General features: G+C 44.5%; 1 protein-coding gene across 6 annotated transcripts in view; it reads left to right on the top strand.

The window, feature by feature from the left end:
• Fnip2 (folliculin interacting protein 2) overlaps positions 1-14,078 on the top strand; it is a 118,633-nt gene that overhangs the window by 57,837 nt on the left and 46,718 nt on the right. For 4 of the 6 annotated variants that reach the window (XM_052731299.1, XM_052731298.1, XM_052731297.1 and 1 more), the window contains 3 exons: positions 1,960-2,060; positions 2,222-2,311; positions 3,765-3,836. In XM_052731299.1, the coding sequence (XP_052587259.1) occupies positions 1,960-2,060; positions 2,222-2,311; positions 3,765-3,836 (263 nt within the window). The remainder of the gene's footprint in view (positions 1-1,959; positions 2,061-2,221; positions 2,312-3,764; positions 3,837-14,078) is intronic. The other 2 variants (XM_052731301.1, XM_052731300.1) reach the window with 1 other exon arrangement.

Here is a 14,078-nt window from a genome sequence, read left to right as displayed (position 1 = left end):
CTTAAGGTCCCAGGCTGACCTTGAACTCAGCTAGAACTTGTGTAGCTGAAGATGGCCTTGAACTCCTGATCCTTCTGCCTCTCCCTCAGAGTCCTGGGGTGATAGGTGTGTGCTCCTGTACCCAGTGGTGCTAGAAAGTGAACTCAGAGCTCATGTATGCCTGACAAAACTGTATGAATTATTCTATCGCCAGCTTGACAAATGACCCTTGTTTTGGATATCCATTTATTATTCTCTTCTCCTGCTGTCCGTCACCAAGTTTTAATTCTCAGGAAAATATAAAACAAAAGGGGAAGAGGACAGGGCCACTTTTTATTTATTTATTTTTTTGTGGGGGGGTTGTTTTAATTCAGTGTATGTAGGGGGGAGAAGGGTCTAGTCCAGCCTCTTGTCAAGATTCATGGTAGTTCTTCTGTCTCAGCCTCCTGAATATCGGGGTTAGAGTTGTGAGCCACCGCTCCCAGTTTTGTTAATTTATCTTGGAAAGAATGAAGTAGTATGGTTTCTCCAGGCTGCGGTGCAGGGAGCCATCTGTCTTAGCAGCTAGGTTAGCCTTTGTGGCTGATAGGTCCTTGGGCTGTGCAATCATTTTATTTTCATTCCTGGTCGGTCCCTCCTCTTCAGCCCACCCCACCCCAAGGTCTGAAGGAAACTCCCCTGCCCCAGATTCTCGCTCCATTCTGTCTACTGAAGAGGTCATTTCCTTATCACTGGCAGAAGTGACAGATGGCTCTCTGTGGTGCCTGTTAGCATACCATGCACATGCCGGCCTCCAGGGTCCTTCATTATCACCAGGAGGAGCTCTTCTCACCTCCTACCTTGCCCTCCCTCAGCTTCTCTTTCTTCTTATAACCCAGGTTTTGTGGTTGTGTTCTCCTCCCTCCCTCTCTCGCTCACTCCCCCCCACCGTCTCCCTCCCTCCACCCACACTCTTGGTCTCCCTCTCTCCATTCTGCCCTCCTCTCCTGGCCCAGTCCAGTCTGCTGAGCATTTTCAGTCTACTTACTACTTTCTCTCGGCTCTCAACTCTTCCAGGTGCCTCTGGCTGTACCCTCCCTCATATCGACAATAAACCTTCCCTTCAGCCCTTCAACTCTACCTTGGAGCAGTTAGCGCCTTAGTTTACACACACACCCACACCCACACTCACACCCACACCCACACACACACACACACACACACACACCCCTTTATACTTTCCTATAACGCTAATACTGAAATGTCTAAATGGGATTATAGGCAGGCACTACCAAACCTGCGTGGTACTTGTTTTTATGAGTTTTTTTTTTAATATATCTTTGAAATCACCTAAATGTTTGTTTATCCTACTATCTATAATAAAATATTAAGCTCAGATTTAAGTAAAGTCATTTTAGTTTTATTGTGCTGTGCTATCTCCAGAGTGTTGGTATTTAGTTTCTTGCTAAAATAATATATTTAAAAAAATCTGCTCCACTCATTTTTTGTGAGTAATTCTAATTTTCTCAAAGTGAATCATAATTTCTGATATGTCTTCACCCTGAGACAAGTTGGCTGAATTATTAATAGATAATTAGCCAAGATTTAAAACTAATTCATTTTGAGTGTTTATTGAAAACCCTTGCAATGAATAGCAACATCTTAGGTGTTACTGTCTAAAGGAAAATTTAAAAATGAATAGCAGTATGGAAGGTGTCAGTTTCTGAAGCATAGTTAAGAGTTTGGTGTCTCCTTCAGATTTTGAAGTGCTTGTGAGTGCGGTTGCATAGGTAGTCGTGTGGATTGACCACTTGCAAAACATTTTTGCTTTCCTCCAACGAATTCCTCCCAGCCTACGGTCTTTACTCCCCTTGGTAGATGTGAAACTTTATAAGGAAAAACTCTTGAGTGACTGGCGCGTTGTCTGTAGTGAGGAATCTGTTAAAAACAGACTTGTTAACCTCTTGATGTCCTCCCTCCCCTCCATTCGTCTCGATTCAGCCTGCAGGACAGCTTCGAATACATCAACCAGGACCCTCAGGTTGGAAAAGTGAACACGAATCAGAACAGTTTGGGTCCCTGTCGCACCGGAAGTCACCTAGGTAAAATGAGACTCTGGAGCGGAGGTTCCCCGCGTGCTGCTCCTGGGGGCGTGCTTCGCCTTACTTGAGTGGGTTGTGTTTGGGTTTAGGTTTGCGTTCTCTTTAACCTGTGTTTCTTTGTGTGTGTGTGTGCCCTGCGTCTTCTGTGTGTTCTGCTCTAGGTCTGCTGCAGGCATGCAGCGGCAAACTGCTGCAGGGAGTGTCCGAAGGAGGACCGCTCCGGCTCACCCGCAGTGCTTCTTTCTTTGCAGGTTTGTGTGGAATGCTGAGCACAGCGTGACCCCCACACACTCAATCTCCTCTGCAGGTTCTGGGGGGGAAAAATCCATCTGTTCTTCTCTAGAAACCCAAAGGGCTTTTGTGGCAGGAGATACTAGTGTCAGATGCAGTCATGAAGGTCCACCCAGGAACCTCTTGTGAATATCTTTGCTAAGGGCCCAGATATGAGCTGGTTTTGATCTGAAGTGAGCCCTTTGTGTTTCTAGGAGAATTAATTTCTTCTGATTTTCCTAGGCTGCCTCTGCTGTTGTGAGCTGGGTCTCTCTGCTATGAAATCTTTCATCCATTTATTCACCTACACCCTTACCTGCATGGAGTTTCTAACTCTATTAAAAGCATGGGAGGGTTCAATCAGGGGTCTCTCTCTCTCTCTCTCTCTCTCTCTCTCTCTCTCTCTCTCTCTCTCTCTCTCTCATATTAACTTAAATTATTTAAATGCAGTGTCTAGGTTCCGTATAGGTCTAGTCATCTTGATATTCTGGGTATTTTCTGAGATGTAACTGGCCTTGCCAGCAGAGGCTGTTCAATGTCCAGTGTGGCATGATTAACAAGTGTGAGCAGTCTTCATGACTACCTTAATGGTGTGAGGGAGGCAAATAGGAGTTTTCATTCTGTTCCTTTTCATACCCTGAAATACAGTAAGCATCGTAGTTTTCTGTTGCCTAATGAAACTGATCTATAGTCCCAGCTACTTAGACCAAGTATAGCATGTTTATATTACTGCCTTTAAAACTTGGAAAATAAACATGTTTCCAAGTATGTTCAGTCACAACAGTTGTAAAATTTACTAGAACACATTCTCATCTTCCTTTCAACCCAGTAACTCTACAGCTCAGTCAGTCTGAAGCCTTCTAGATGCATGTGCTACTTAAGAGTGTTTTCCAAATTATGACAGGACATGAGTTTTTCTGAATAACTATAATACCGTGTACGGAGAAAAGAACTGGAGGAAAAAACTGTTAGAAAAGTAATGTTTTCTGTCTGCCCAAAGAGTAGGTTATAAATAAACATTTCTAGATTAATGGAATGATTTGCAACTATTTCTCTTCCTAAGCTGCCTACAACTACTACTGAAACTAATTCTAAAGCATTTTGAAAATATTGTACTGTTTAAATACTATTAATAATGAGGAAATGGCTAAAATCGAATGCTGACTGTATTAATTGCATGGATGGTGTATTGTACATGTCATTCATTCAGAGGAGTCTCTAGGCTCCAGCATAAAGGCAAATGGCTTGTTGGTTTTGTTTATTCCTTTCTTTTTTTTATGTGTTTAATTTGCTATCTAGTTCATGTCTATTCTATATTAGGCCATCATCAATAGCAGTAGCCCACTTTGAAATGTACAAATTACATGAAGTCAGTTTTGAAATGTCTCTGTTTTTGGAGCGCCTGATGATGATTTCCTTGTCTCTCTGTCGCAGCACACAGCACACCAGTTGATATGCCAAGCAGAGGCCAGAGTGAAGACAGGGACAGTGGCATTGCTCGATCAGGTACTGCCTTCTACTGCCTGTTTAATGTGGTGGGCTGTCTGTAATGCAAGGTAGGAAACAGAAGGGCAGTCCTCACTCTCTGTCCCTTCTTTTCTCCTTTTTCTTTTCTCTGTATTCTAAGTCTCGTGTGTCTGAGGACCTGCAACTTTGAAGTTCATCATCCAGCAATGCAATGATTGTGCACAAAAACTATTTTTACCTAATACTCAGATTTATGAGACTGATAAATTTCTTCAGCAGGAAGCTTCCTTGTGCCAGTTGTACTAGGAGTTTCCTTGCTGATTGCTCCAATCAGGATGGAACAGGCTTATGGTGGTCAGTCTACCTATGACCATGGGAGGTGCCACCACCCTTTCTATTCTATGATGCTGATCTAGAGTATATCTCAGGTGCCCTTCTCTGCTCACTCGGAGCCCTGACCTTGCCTAATACTGCCTCTAAGACCCCTTGGTTTCTGCTTTTGTGTACAAGTCAGCTTTTGATGTTTTATTTGTGGTTCAGATCTGAGGTTAGCTCCATGGTTCAAGGACCAGGAGGCCTCCCCAGGCAGCCTTCCATTGAGAACCAGGAGTGTTGTGTCCTACTGTGACATGAGACTCCTTTACTGGGGGCCCATCAAATGAGTGACACTAGACTCAGGCCTTCGTATCTTCCCTCCTCTCTTCTCACCCATTTATTACGTGCTGTAGCTCCCAGATTCCTCCTTGAAAGTCCTGTGTTCTTTCTGGGTGGTATCAGGGCCTGTTCAACTCTGTTCCCTGAGTCACTAATGAAATGCAACAGCTGCTGAATTTCCTCGTTTGGTTTGTATACTTACGGTTAAAATGGGTTCATTTTGGTTCTTCCCATCATTTCTGTGAAGTCGGTCAGAAATGTGACTTCCATTGATTAAACCTGTGCCATTTCACTGAGTACAAGCAAAATCTGAAAAGATGCAAGATCATATGTAGTTGCGTTTGGTGGCATACAGCACCTTTCTTTAATCCCAGTATTCTGGAGGCAGAGGCAGGCAGATAGGTCTCTGTGACTTTGAGGACATCCAGGATTACATACTAAGACCCTGTCTCAACAGTGAACTACATTTTGTTTATACTTCATGTTGCTTAGGACAGTTTCATCCTTCCTTGTGGGCCCCTGCCTGCTGAACTTTTGAGTTCCACGAGTTACTCAAAGCCTCTGCATGCATTAAGAAGCATAGTGTCTTGGGGCTCAGTCCCTGCCCTGTGGCCCGTGTGGACAGGACTGGCTGGAGCTGGCTTTGGTATGATTGATTTTCAAAGCAAGAAGGAAAAAATCCGTCATTGTGATGGGAGTGAGGAGCACAACCCGGAATGAGTGAGTCTTGGTCAAAGTCGCTGCCTGCAAGGTAGATAGGCCCTGCTCTGCTTGGCGCTGTGTGGCCTCCTTCCCACCGGTGCACAGTGGGCGAGTGGCACCCTACTGGGCTCCCCAAAGTGCTCAGTTCCTTTGCTGATGCAGCTTCATGTTATTTATGCCCCTTTTTGTTCCAAATAGAGACTGCAATTTTGAGAGAACTGACATCAACAGAAACGTTACTGGGATGAAGTTTGGATTTTCCTGGTTCATTTGCAAGTCAGCAGCATCTCGTGTGTTTGATATTCCTGAGGTTTTAAATTGCTTCTGTAACTGCTTTTCCTTGTCTTTTGAGCAGGTATTTGAGGGTCCATGTTCACATGAAATGCACGAATCTGTGGCAGCTAGATCCCGTAGTTTCCTCAAAGCCCACAAAGGGAACTTGCAGCTGACAAGTGGGAGTTTTGAGAGTTGGAGAAGACTTTGTTGGAGGGTTTGAAAAATCTTTTAGCTTGTGGGTCCCCCATGAGCGAGGGCTGACTGTGCCCTCCTGTGTAGTGGCATTTTGTTTCACTTGCTATCCTGGTATATATGCCTAAGGTACTATCTGCTCACAGCTGGGAGCTACTCTGCAATCTCCCAGTCTGAGTTGAGTGCACATTCCTACCTGTAGAAGGGACTTGGTGGTCTTTCAGCATAAAGATTTTTCAGGTTCTTACAGTATTTAGTCTCTAAGATTTTTTTTTTTTCTCTTGGGCAAAAACTTAATGGTGCATGTCTGTAGCCCTACTACTCAGCCTCGGTTTTAGACCAGCCTCAGTTACAAAGTGAATTTAAGGGAAAAAGGAATCTTTTCTTTATTATCCACCTTAGGATCCTAAGATCCCGGGCTGGAGACATGGCTCAGTGCTTAAGAGCCTGACCGTTCTGCTAGAGGACTGGGGTTCAATTCTCAGCATCCACATGTGGCTCACAACTGTGTGCAACTCCAGTTCTAGGGGGATTATAAACCTTCTTTTGGCAGACACCAGGCGCACATGTGGTATGTAAACATATGTAGACAAGGCACCTACCCACATTAATTAAAAATAAATAAATCAAAAAACAAAACAAAACAAAAAAACAACCAAAAACCTAGGCTCTCAGTTCTGAAGCAAAATTGGGAGTGCCTTGTGTTTGAGATTCTTGTCTTTTTTTTTTTTTTTTTAATTATTTTATGTGTATGAGTATGTTGCTTTCATGTGTGTCTGTGCACCACATGCATGCATGGTACCTACAGAGGCCAGAAGAGTGTGTTGGATCCCCTGGAACTGGAGTTAATTAACAGGCCGTTGTGAGCTGCCATGTGTGTGTTGGGACTCAAACCTGGGTCCTCTGGAAGAACAGGTGCTCCTAACTGCTGAGCCATCTTTCTAGCCCTTCTTTGTTTTTATCAGTAGAAAATGCAGAGGAATTAAACACATTGTTTTCTTCTAGTTCCCAATTTTTAATTTTGTCTAGAATTAAAGAGGTAATCTTTTAAAGTATGTTTTACATTTTGGATCAATTTTAAAATTTATAGAAAAGCTGGGACAGCCACCCCGAGTGTTTTCTGTAGCCACTCCAGTTCACATCTGCTGTTAGTTTGTGCATCTGAGGCAATTAGCAGCTCATAGTCATTAGCTAACTTTGATCTTGCAACACTTTGCTTGGTTTGCCCCTAATGCCTTCTTACGCTCCAAGAACACAATACATTTGGCTGTCATGTCTGTGCAGACTTTGTTTTGTTTGTTTTTGAAACAGGGTCTCTCTACGTAGTCCTGGCTGTTCGGGAACTCACTATGTAGACCAGACTTGCCTTGAACTTACAGAGATCCACTTGTTTCTGCACAATCATGCCCAGCTCTTCAGATTTTTTTCCCCCCTCAGACCTTCTTTGTTTTTAATAATCATCATGGTTTTTAGTATTGGTTCCACTATTTGAGTATGCTTGATGGGTTTCTCATGATTAAACTGTGGTTGTGGGTTTGAGCTGGATAACCACAAAAGTAACCTACCATCCTGCTCACATGGTGTGAAGGGTATGAACTCGCAACATGATCTATGAACACAGTCACTGGCCTTGTTTATTAACGAGGTTGCACTAACTAGGTTTCTTCACTGTAAGGTTGATTCCCTTAGACATTTGTGCACGTTGCTTACCCTTCACGTGAGATGGGCTCCCTCTCCTTGAGGAGCAAGAGTCTGCATAAATGATTTGAAATTTTCAGCATGGGCATTGTGTTTCTTTTTCTCATTTATTAACTTACACTTGGCTATTATTTCAATATGGACCCAGGGATATTGATTTTTCACTTTGGATCATAATCCAATAATGCTTATATTTGCCTAAATTGCCCGGGCTTTACCCCTGGGAGCACCTGTGATGCCAGTGACAGTCCTCTCACACATCCGGGGGCGGCAGGTGAGGGGAGCTCTGGCACCCCTGTTCTGACAGTACTCCCCAGTCATTGGGAATTTGCTATCCCAGCCCTATATTGGAGCTTTCATGGATCATAGATGGTCTCTGGAGGGCAGCACTTGTCTCTTGAGGATATTCTGAAAAGGTCTTCTGTGTCTCTATATAAAGTAAAAGCTAATTTAGAAAATTATGTTTGAAACAGGATCTCATTAAGTTGTTGATCTGTTTGGCTTTTAACTCACTCTGTAACCCAGGCAGGCCTTGAATTTATGATCCTCCTACCTCAGCCTTGCTGAGATGACAGGCCTACACTGTCACACCTAGCCAAAAAGGTAATTGGTAAGAGGGGGATTGTAATGGCTGCTACTAGAATTTTCAAGTAAGGGGGCAAGAGAGATGGCTCGTTCCATAACATACTTACTGCAGAAGCGTGAAGCCCCGAGTTCAGCTCTCCATAGTCCTCATAAGGTCTGAACGTGACGGTGCTCATCTAGAATCCCAGTGCTCCTATGAGGAGATGGGCAGTGGCGACAGGAAGGTCCACAGAGGTCTGTGCATCAGCTGGCCTGGCATGTGCAGCAGTGAATACAAGAGACCCTGTCTCAAACTTTTATGAAAAGTGTAGACGTATAGGAAGTAGCATGCGGGACTTGACCACTGTCGGCACAGGGGTTGGTTACAAGGGAGGAGGGTGGAACCATGCACAGGTCTCTGGTTTCTGACTTGAGAAATAAGTAGAGGAAGACAAAATTAACCAGTGTAGGGGGAGCATGAGGCCAGCAAGGGAGACAGCTAGAAGATGTGTGTTTTATGAGAACTGTCCCCAAATTCTCAATTGTGGATTATCTGCTGTATTTAAGATAAGGAGCTGGCTTGACAGGGATGGGTCAGAGCAGAAGCTAAAATCTGGTAGTCTTGAGTACACACGTAGTGAGCAGTGTAAGGTTTATAGGGCTGGGGTTGACACTGGTCTCTTTGGGCTCGTTTAGTAGTAGGCTCTCTCCCTCGTCAAAGTCTTTGGTAAGAAAGACAACTTTCCCACTCTCTCTGTAACGATGTTTCCTCTGTCCTCAAGGTGACCAGTGTGAGGAAAACTGTCAGTACCTTCAAACATGGACGTATGTGCCAATGAACCTTCAGAGTAAGAGGAAACATTATCGAAGTGTTCAGATGTTGATTTCAGTGACATCACATGCCATGTTATCACGTGCACATTCCAAAGAAAAAGGGAGTTTTGCTCAGGGAGCAAAGATGGCTTCTCAGGCTGGCTGGCTGGCTTGCCAGAAGAGGGAGAGAGACCAGTTTGGGATTTGTGGTCGGCTGGGCTAAGAGCTCCTGGTGGGTTAGAACTTCCCACTAGCATCCAAGTAGAGAGTGTACTTCATAACTTATCAGCCTGTCCAGGTAAGAGGTAGGAGGGAGCAGGAGGTGGGGTGAGGAGCAAGAAGCTGGCAGCAGCGGGAAGGGGGATGAGGAGCAGGAAGAAGGGACAGGAGGTAAGGTAAGGCTTCAAAACTGTCAGTGGCCAAGTGTCCAACTGTGAAGTCAGTGTGGTTACTACAGGGCTGCCTTTTGTTTGCCTAAGCCTTCACCAACTTAACCAGTCAGCGCTGAGAGAAGAGAGGAGTTGGGAGGGTGGTGCTTCCTCTTAGTTTGGTACTTATAATGCTAGGGATCGAACCTAGGGCATTGCCCGTGCTCTGCCATCAGGCTACACCCCCAGCCCTTGGCACCGTTTGGGTGTTGCTGCGTTCGGGAGAGGCCATGGCACTCTGTATATGTATACAGGTGAAGGCTGGAGATGCAGCCTGTCTTGAGTCTTGGCTGGACAACAACCTGGGACTCTGTGGGAGGGAGCTTGAGAAGACTGAAGGCTTCTGAAGGACTGTGGTCGTCTTCCACACTTCTGTCCTCCTGGGGAGGCTTTCCTTGGGCTTCCAGGGTTGTGATGAGTATGTGGTGTCTGCTTTGCTTCCTCAGACCAGGCTGCGGAATGTAACAGTGGGCAGCGATGCCGTGGGTGTCCCACAGCTGGTGTTGAGTACACTGGCCCTGTTGGTGGCGGTGGTGGTGACTTTTATGGTGTGTGATAATTATAACAGGGATGTGTATCTTGGGTTTATTCTTTCAGCTACTGTATAAATAACAAATTAGAATGTCTGCTAGTATCATTGTCTAGTTATTCCTTGGCCTTGCCATACCTTTCTATTACATGAATATGATAGTCTCTACTGTTGCCTGGACATAACCGTCTCTTCATTTGTTTAAACGTCTCATATTTCAAGTCAGACCTTTGGTGTTTTCCTCAAATAGATATTTATATTTCTCAGATTTGTTGGAGCATTCGGTAATTTATTTGTTTACTTATTGATGCTAAAGATGAAACCACAGATCCCCACACATGCTCATCAAACTGCTGCTGCATCACATCCCAGTCCTAAAATTCCGCCCCTGCTCTTACCTCCTTCCCTGCCCCTCCCCTTCCGCTTTCCCTCCCCGCCTTTTGCTTTAGCCTGAGGCAAGTAGGCATGGGGAGCCATAAAACCTTACTGTTTGGGGGTGGCTTGCATTTGTTTGACACAGGGTCTCTTTTTCCTAGGCTCACTGAGTAGGCTCGCTGGAATCATAAGGGCACTGCATGGCCTTCTCACAGGTGCTGGAAATTGAACTCAGGTCTCCACGCTTGTGTCCTGCATGGACAGGACTTTACCAGTTGATCTGCCTCCCGACCCTCCTTAGCCTTTCCCTTGTAAACGTGTGTTCTTAGATACTTGTTTAAGGAAAAAATAGAGCTTAAGAAGTAATGTAGCAGTCAGAACTGCAAGGAATCTAGAAATAACAGGACACGATAGAACTTGATTAAAACTTTAAGTTGACTGAGACAATTCCTACAAAATCAACCTATAGACCCAGTGTCATTTGAATTAAAAATATCATGCAAAACCAGACTCAGTAAGTCTTATTTATATGGAAAAAGAAAGGACCAGCTTTAGACTTTTTATAACTCTTTAATAGACTCTTCATTCTTAGAGCCCAGACTGTGGATAAAGATATTCAGTGGGTGAATAACTCTGTTGGTGGTGGTGGGGACAGAGACATAGCTCCACACTGTAACTCCTAGCAGCCTGAGGCGTTCCCTTAATCCTTTAGGGACCTTGACTCAGGCAAACCCAGAATTTGTGGCTTCATCACAGAAAAGAATTACAGAGCAAGCCACTATGAAGCAAGAATGGGAGCTTTAAAAGGCATTTTGAGTAGAGGTTTTAGGCACAGGGGTGGAAAGAGAGACGCACCTGGGAAGAAAGTAAGATCTCTGTGTGGGAGCGACCTCAAGGGGGCGTCACGGGTCTCAGCATTAGCTGTCGGTGGCATTTTGATGACTGTCCCATTACATCTCAGAAGATTACTAAGCTGCCTCTCCCCACCCCCATAAGTGAGATTACAAGGTGGTTCCAGAGATGCTTGGGTAGAATTATAATCTAATGACGTCACCAGGAGCCACTAGGGTTGCACAAGGAGGTTGGGCATATCCTTTTACCATCAGGGAGCTTTCTGGTGAGATCAGAAAACTGCAGTTTAACATTGGGAAAGGAGAAAGTCCTTAAGCAAATGTAAATTAGGCTGGAAAAAAAAGTTTTGTTTTGTTTTTTTATGTATGGTTTTTTTTGGTTTTTTTTTTTTCCTCCTCAGAGCTGAAGACCAAACGAACCCAGGGCCTTGTGCTTGCTAGGCGAGCGCTCTACCACTGAGCTAAATCCCCAACCCCTTGTTTTGGTTTTTTTAAGACTGGTCTGTCTACATAGCCTTGGCAGTCCTGTGAACCACTATCTCACAGAGATCTCCCTGCCTCTGCCTCTCAAGTGCTGGAATTAAAGGCTTGTGCCACCTTACCAGGTTCATGCTGGAATTCTTGATTCAGCTGGCAAGAATCTCCTCTCCTTTCCTATGTCCCCATAAGTTTCGCAGTCTGTCTTGCCTCAGTGTGGGGTGTCAGTTTGGAGTACATGAGTTGTCAATGAAGCTGGTCTAGAGTTTTATGTCCCAGCAACTTCAGAAGCTTGGAGATGTTTTGAGATGTGGTGTTTTTATTCAGGGACCTTTGCTGGGAGTGTTAAAACTTACACAGTGCTTTTGAAGACTGTTTTACCGGTGATGCAGGCCTTGCCCAGACTGGACAAGTTTTGTGCCGCTAAGCTGTCTCTCCAGACCCTTTTTCTTTGAGACAAGCAAGCCACGAACTTCTCTCTATAGTAGTCCAGCCTCCTAAATTGCTGGAGTTGTAGGCCTGTGACACCAAGTGCAGTTTAGGGGACCTTCTAAAAATCAGTCATTTGTGGTTTAGGAGCTAAAAATATATTGGCTATAACTTTGTTCATTAATTTGCTTGTTTTTTATCAACATGAAAACTTCCTGTTAGATAACTCATTGGCTTTTCAATTGCTGTCACTTTACTTTTTTGTTTGGGTTTTTTTGTTTTTGTTTTTCGAGACAGGGTTTCTCTGTGTAGTTTGGGTGCCTGTCCTGGATCTCGCTCTGCAGACCAGGCTGGCCTCCAACTCATAGAGATCCACCTGCCTCAGCCTCCCTAGTGCAGGCATTAAAGGCGTGCGCCACCACCACCCAGCCACTTCACTGTGTTTTAAAATAATAACTGCATACTAAATTTTAAGGAACCTGATAACTTTCCAAGTGTCTAAGGGAGCAAAAACTTGAAGAATTGTCAGTATTACTTGAGTTAAATAGAGGTTATTATTATATTCAGGAAGTATGTTGGAGAGAAAAAGCTGGAGTATGTGCTACAAGAGCTACAACACACACTTACTCACTGAAGGGAAGAAAATATCTGGGTGCTCAGGGAATGCCCCCCGAGAAGGGAAGAATGCAGCCGAGACTCAGGTGCCGGAAGGGACCTGCTCTGTGACGGCCAGAGCAAATAGTATTTTTGGTGCTGAGGACAGCTAGCAAAAGACTGCGGTGGGAACGAGCTTTGCAGAGTTGTGGTTTAGACATAGTTGTTGTAAGGATGGCAGGCAGCCAGGCGTGGGTAGACTAGGATCATGCAGAGTAGCTCGGAGTGGATGATGTGTGGAGCCCTCAGTGTGTCTCAGATGGATGTGTCTGCATGGCCACAGAAAGGGGGGTTGTCGGCACCACCTGCCCTCCATAGCAGGAAGCACTCTAGCTGCTGAGCCGTTTCTCCAGACCCCTTGCCAGTGGTGGTTTTTGTTTTTTAATATTACTCAGTTTTCTTCATGTAGAATGGGCATCTGGTATATATTCCCTTTGAGCCCTTCTTGTGTCTGCCTCTTGGTGGCATTTTAACTGAGACCCATAAGATTTTCTCTGACCACCGAGTAAAGAATTTACTTCTGTCACTCCTTTTAGTATCTTAGTTAATGTTCTATCGCTGTGAAGAGACACCATGACCAAAACAACTTACAAGAGAAACATTTAACTGGTGGCTTGATTGCAGTTTCGGAGGATCGGTCCATTGTCATCAGGGCAGGGGGTGTGGCGGCAGACAGGCAGGCAGGTATGGTGTTTTAAACCTCAAAGCAACACACCTCCTCCAAGGCCAAAACTTCCTAAACAGTTCCACCAACTGAGTGCCAACTATTCAAAAATATGAGTCAATGGGGGGTCGTTCTAATTCAAACCACCACGCCTAGTAATTTATTTTCAGAACAGTTGCTACAGTTCAAAATCATTTGTTCCAAGTATAAGCTCTTCTATTAAAAAAAATAGCATTTAAGACTAGAAATAGTTTGTTCAGACATGGGGGATGAGAAGGAGCTAGAGAAAGGAGGGTAAGAGTTCTTTATTTGAAAGTGAGGGTCAGAGGCAGGTAGATCTGAGCTCCAGGCCAGCCTGGTCTATATAGTGAGTTTCAGTTTCAGGACAGTGAGGGCAACATAGAACTTGTCTCAAAAAAAAAAAAAAAAGGAAGAAAATGAGATCAGAAGAGGGGACTCTCGTATCTTATGTGGATGAATTGATCGTTTTGCCTAAATTTTACCTCTAAAAGAGAGTGAAGAAATAGGCAAAGGAGAAATACATGTATCTTAGTTAGGGTTTCTATTGCTGTGACCAAACACCATGACCAAAAAGCAAGTTGGGGAGGAAAGGGTTTATTAGACTTACACTTCAGTATTGCTGTTCATCATTGAAGGAAGTCAGGACAAGAACTCAAAAAGGTCAGCATCCTGGATGCAGGAGGTGATGCAGAAGGTGATGCAGAGGCCCTGGAGGGGTGCTGCTTACTGACTTGCTTCCCATGGCTTGCTCAGCCCACCTTATAGAACTCAGAACCAGCAGCCCAGGGATGGCCCCACCCACAATGGGCTGGGCCCTCCCTCATTGATCATTAAAAGAGAAAATGCCTTACAGCTGGATCTCAAGGAGGCACTTCTTCACTTGAGGCTCCTTCCTCTGGTAACTAGCTTGTGTCAAATTGACAGACAAAACCAGCCAGTACAAAATGTAAACAC

This window comes from Peromyscus californicus, unplaced genomic scaffold (genome assembly GCF_007827085.1).
Source record: "Peromyscus californicus insignis strain IS unplaced genomic scaffold, ASM782708v3 Scaffold_9__1_contigs__length_137607984, whole genome shotgun sequence".
NCBI lineage: Eukaryota > Metazoa > Chordata > Mammalia > Rodentia > Cricetidae > Peromyscus > Peromyscus californicus.
Note: the sequence above shows the minus strand (reverse complement) of the source record. Positions and strands in the feature narration are given on the sequence as shown.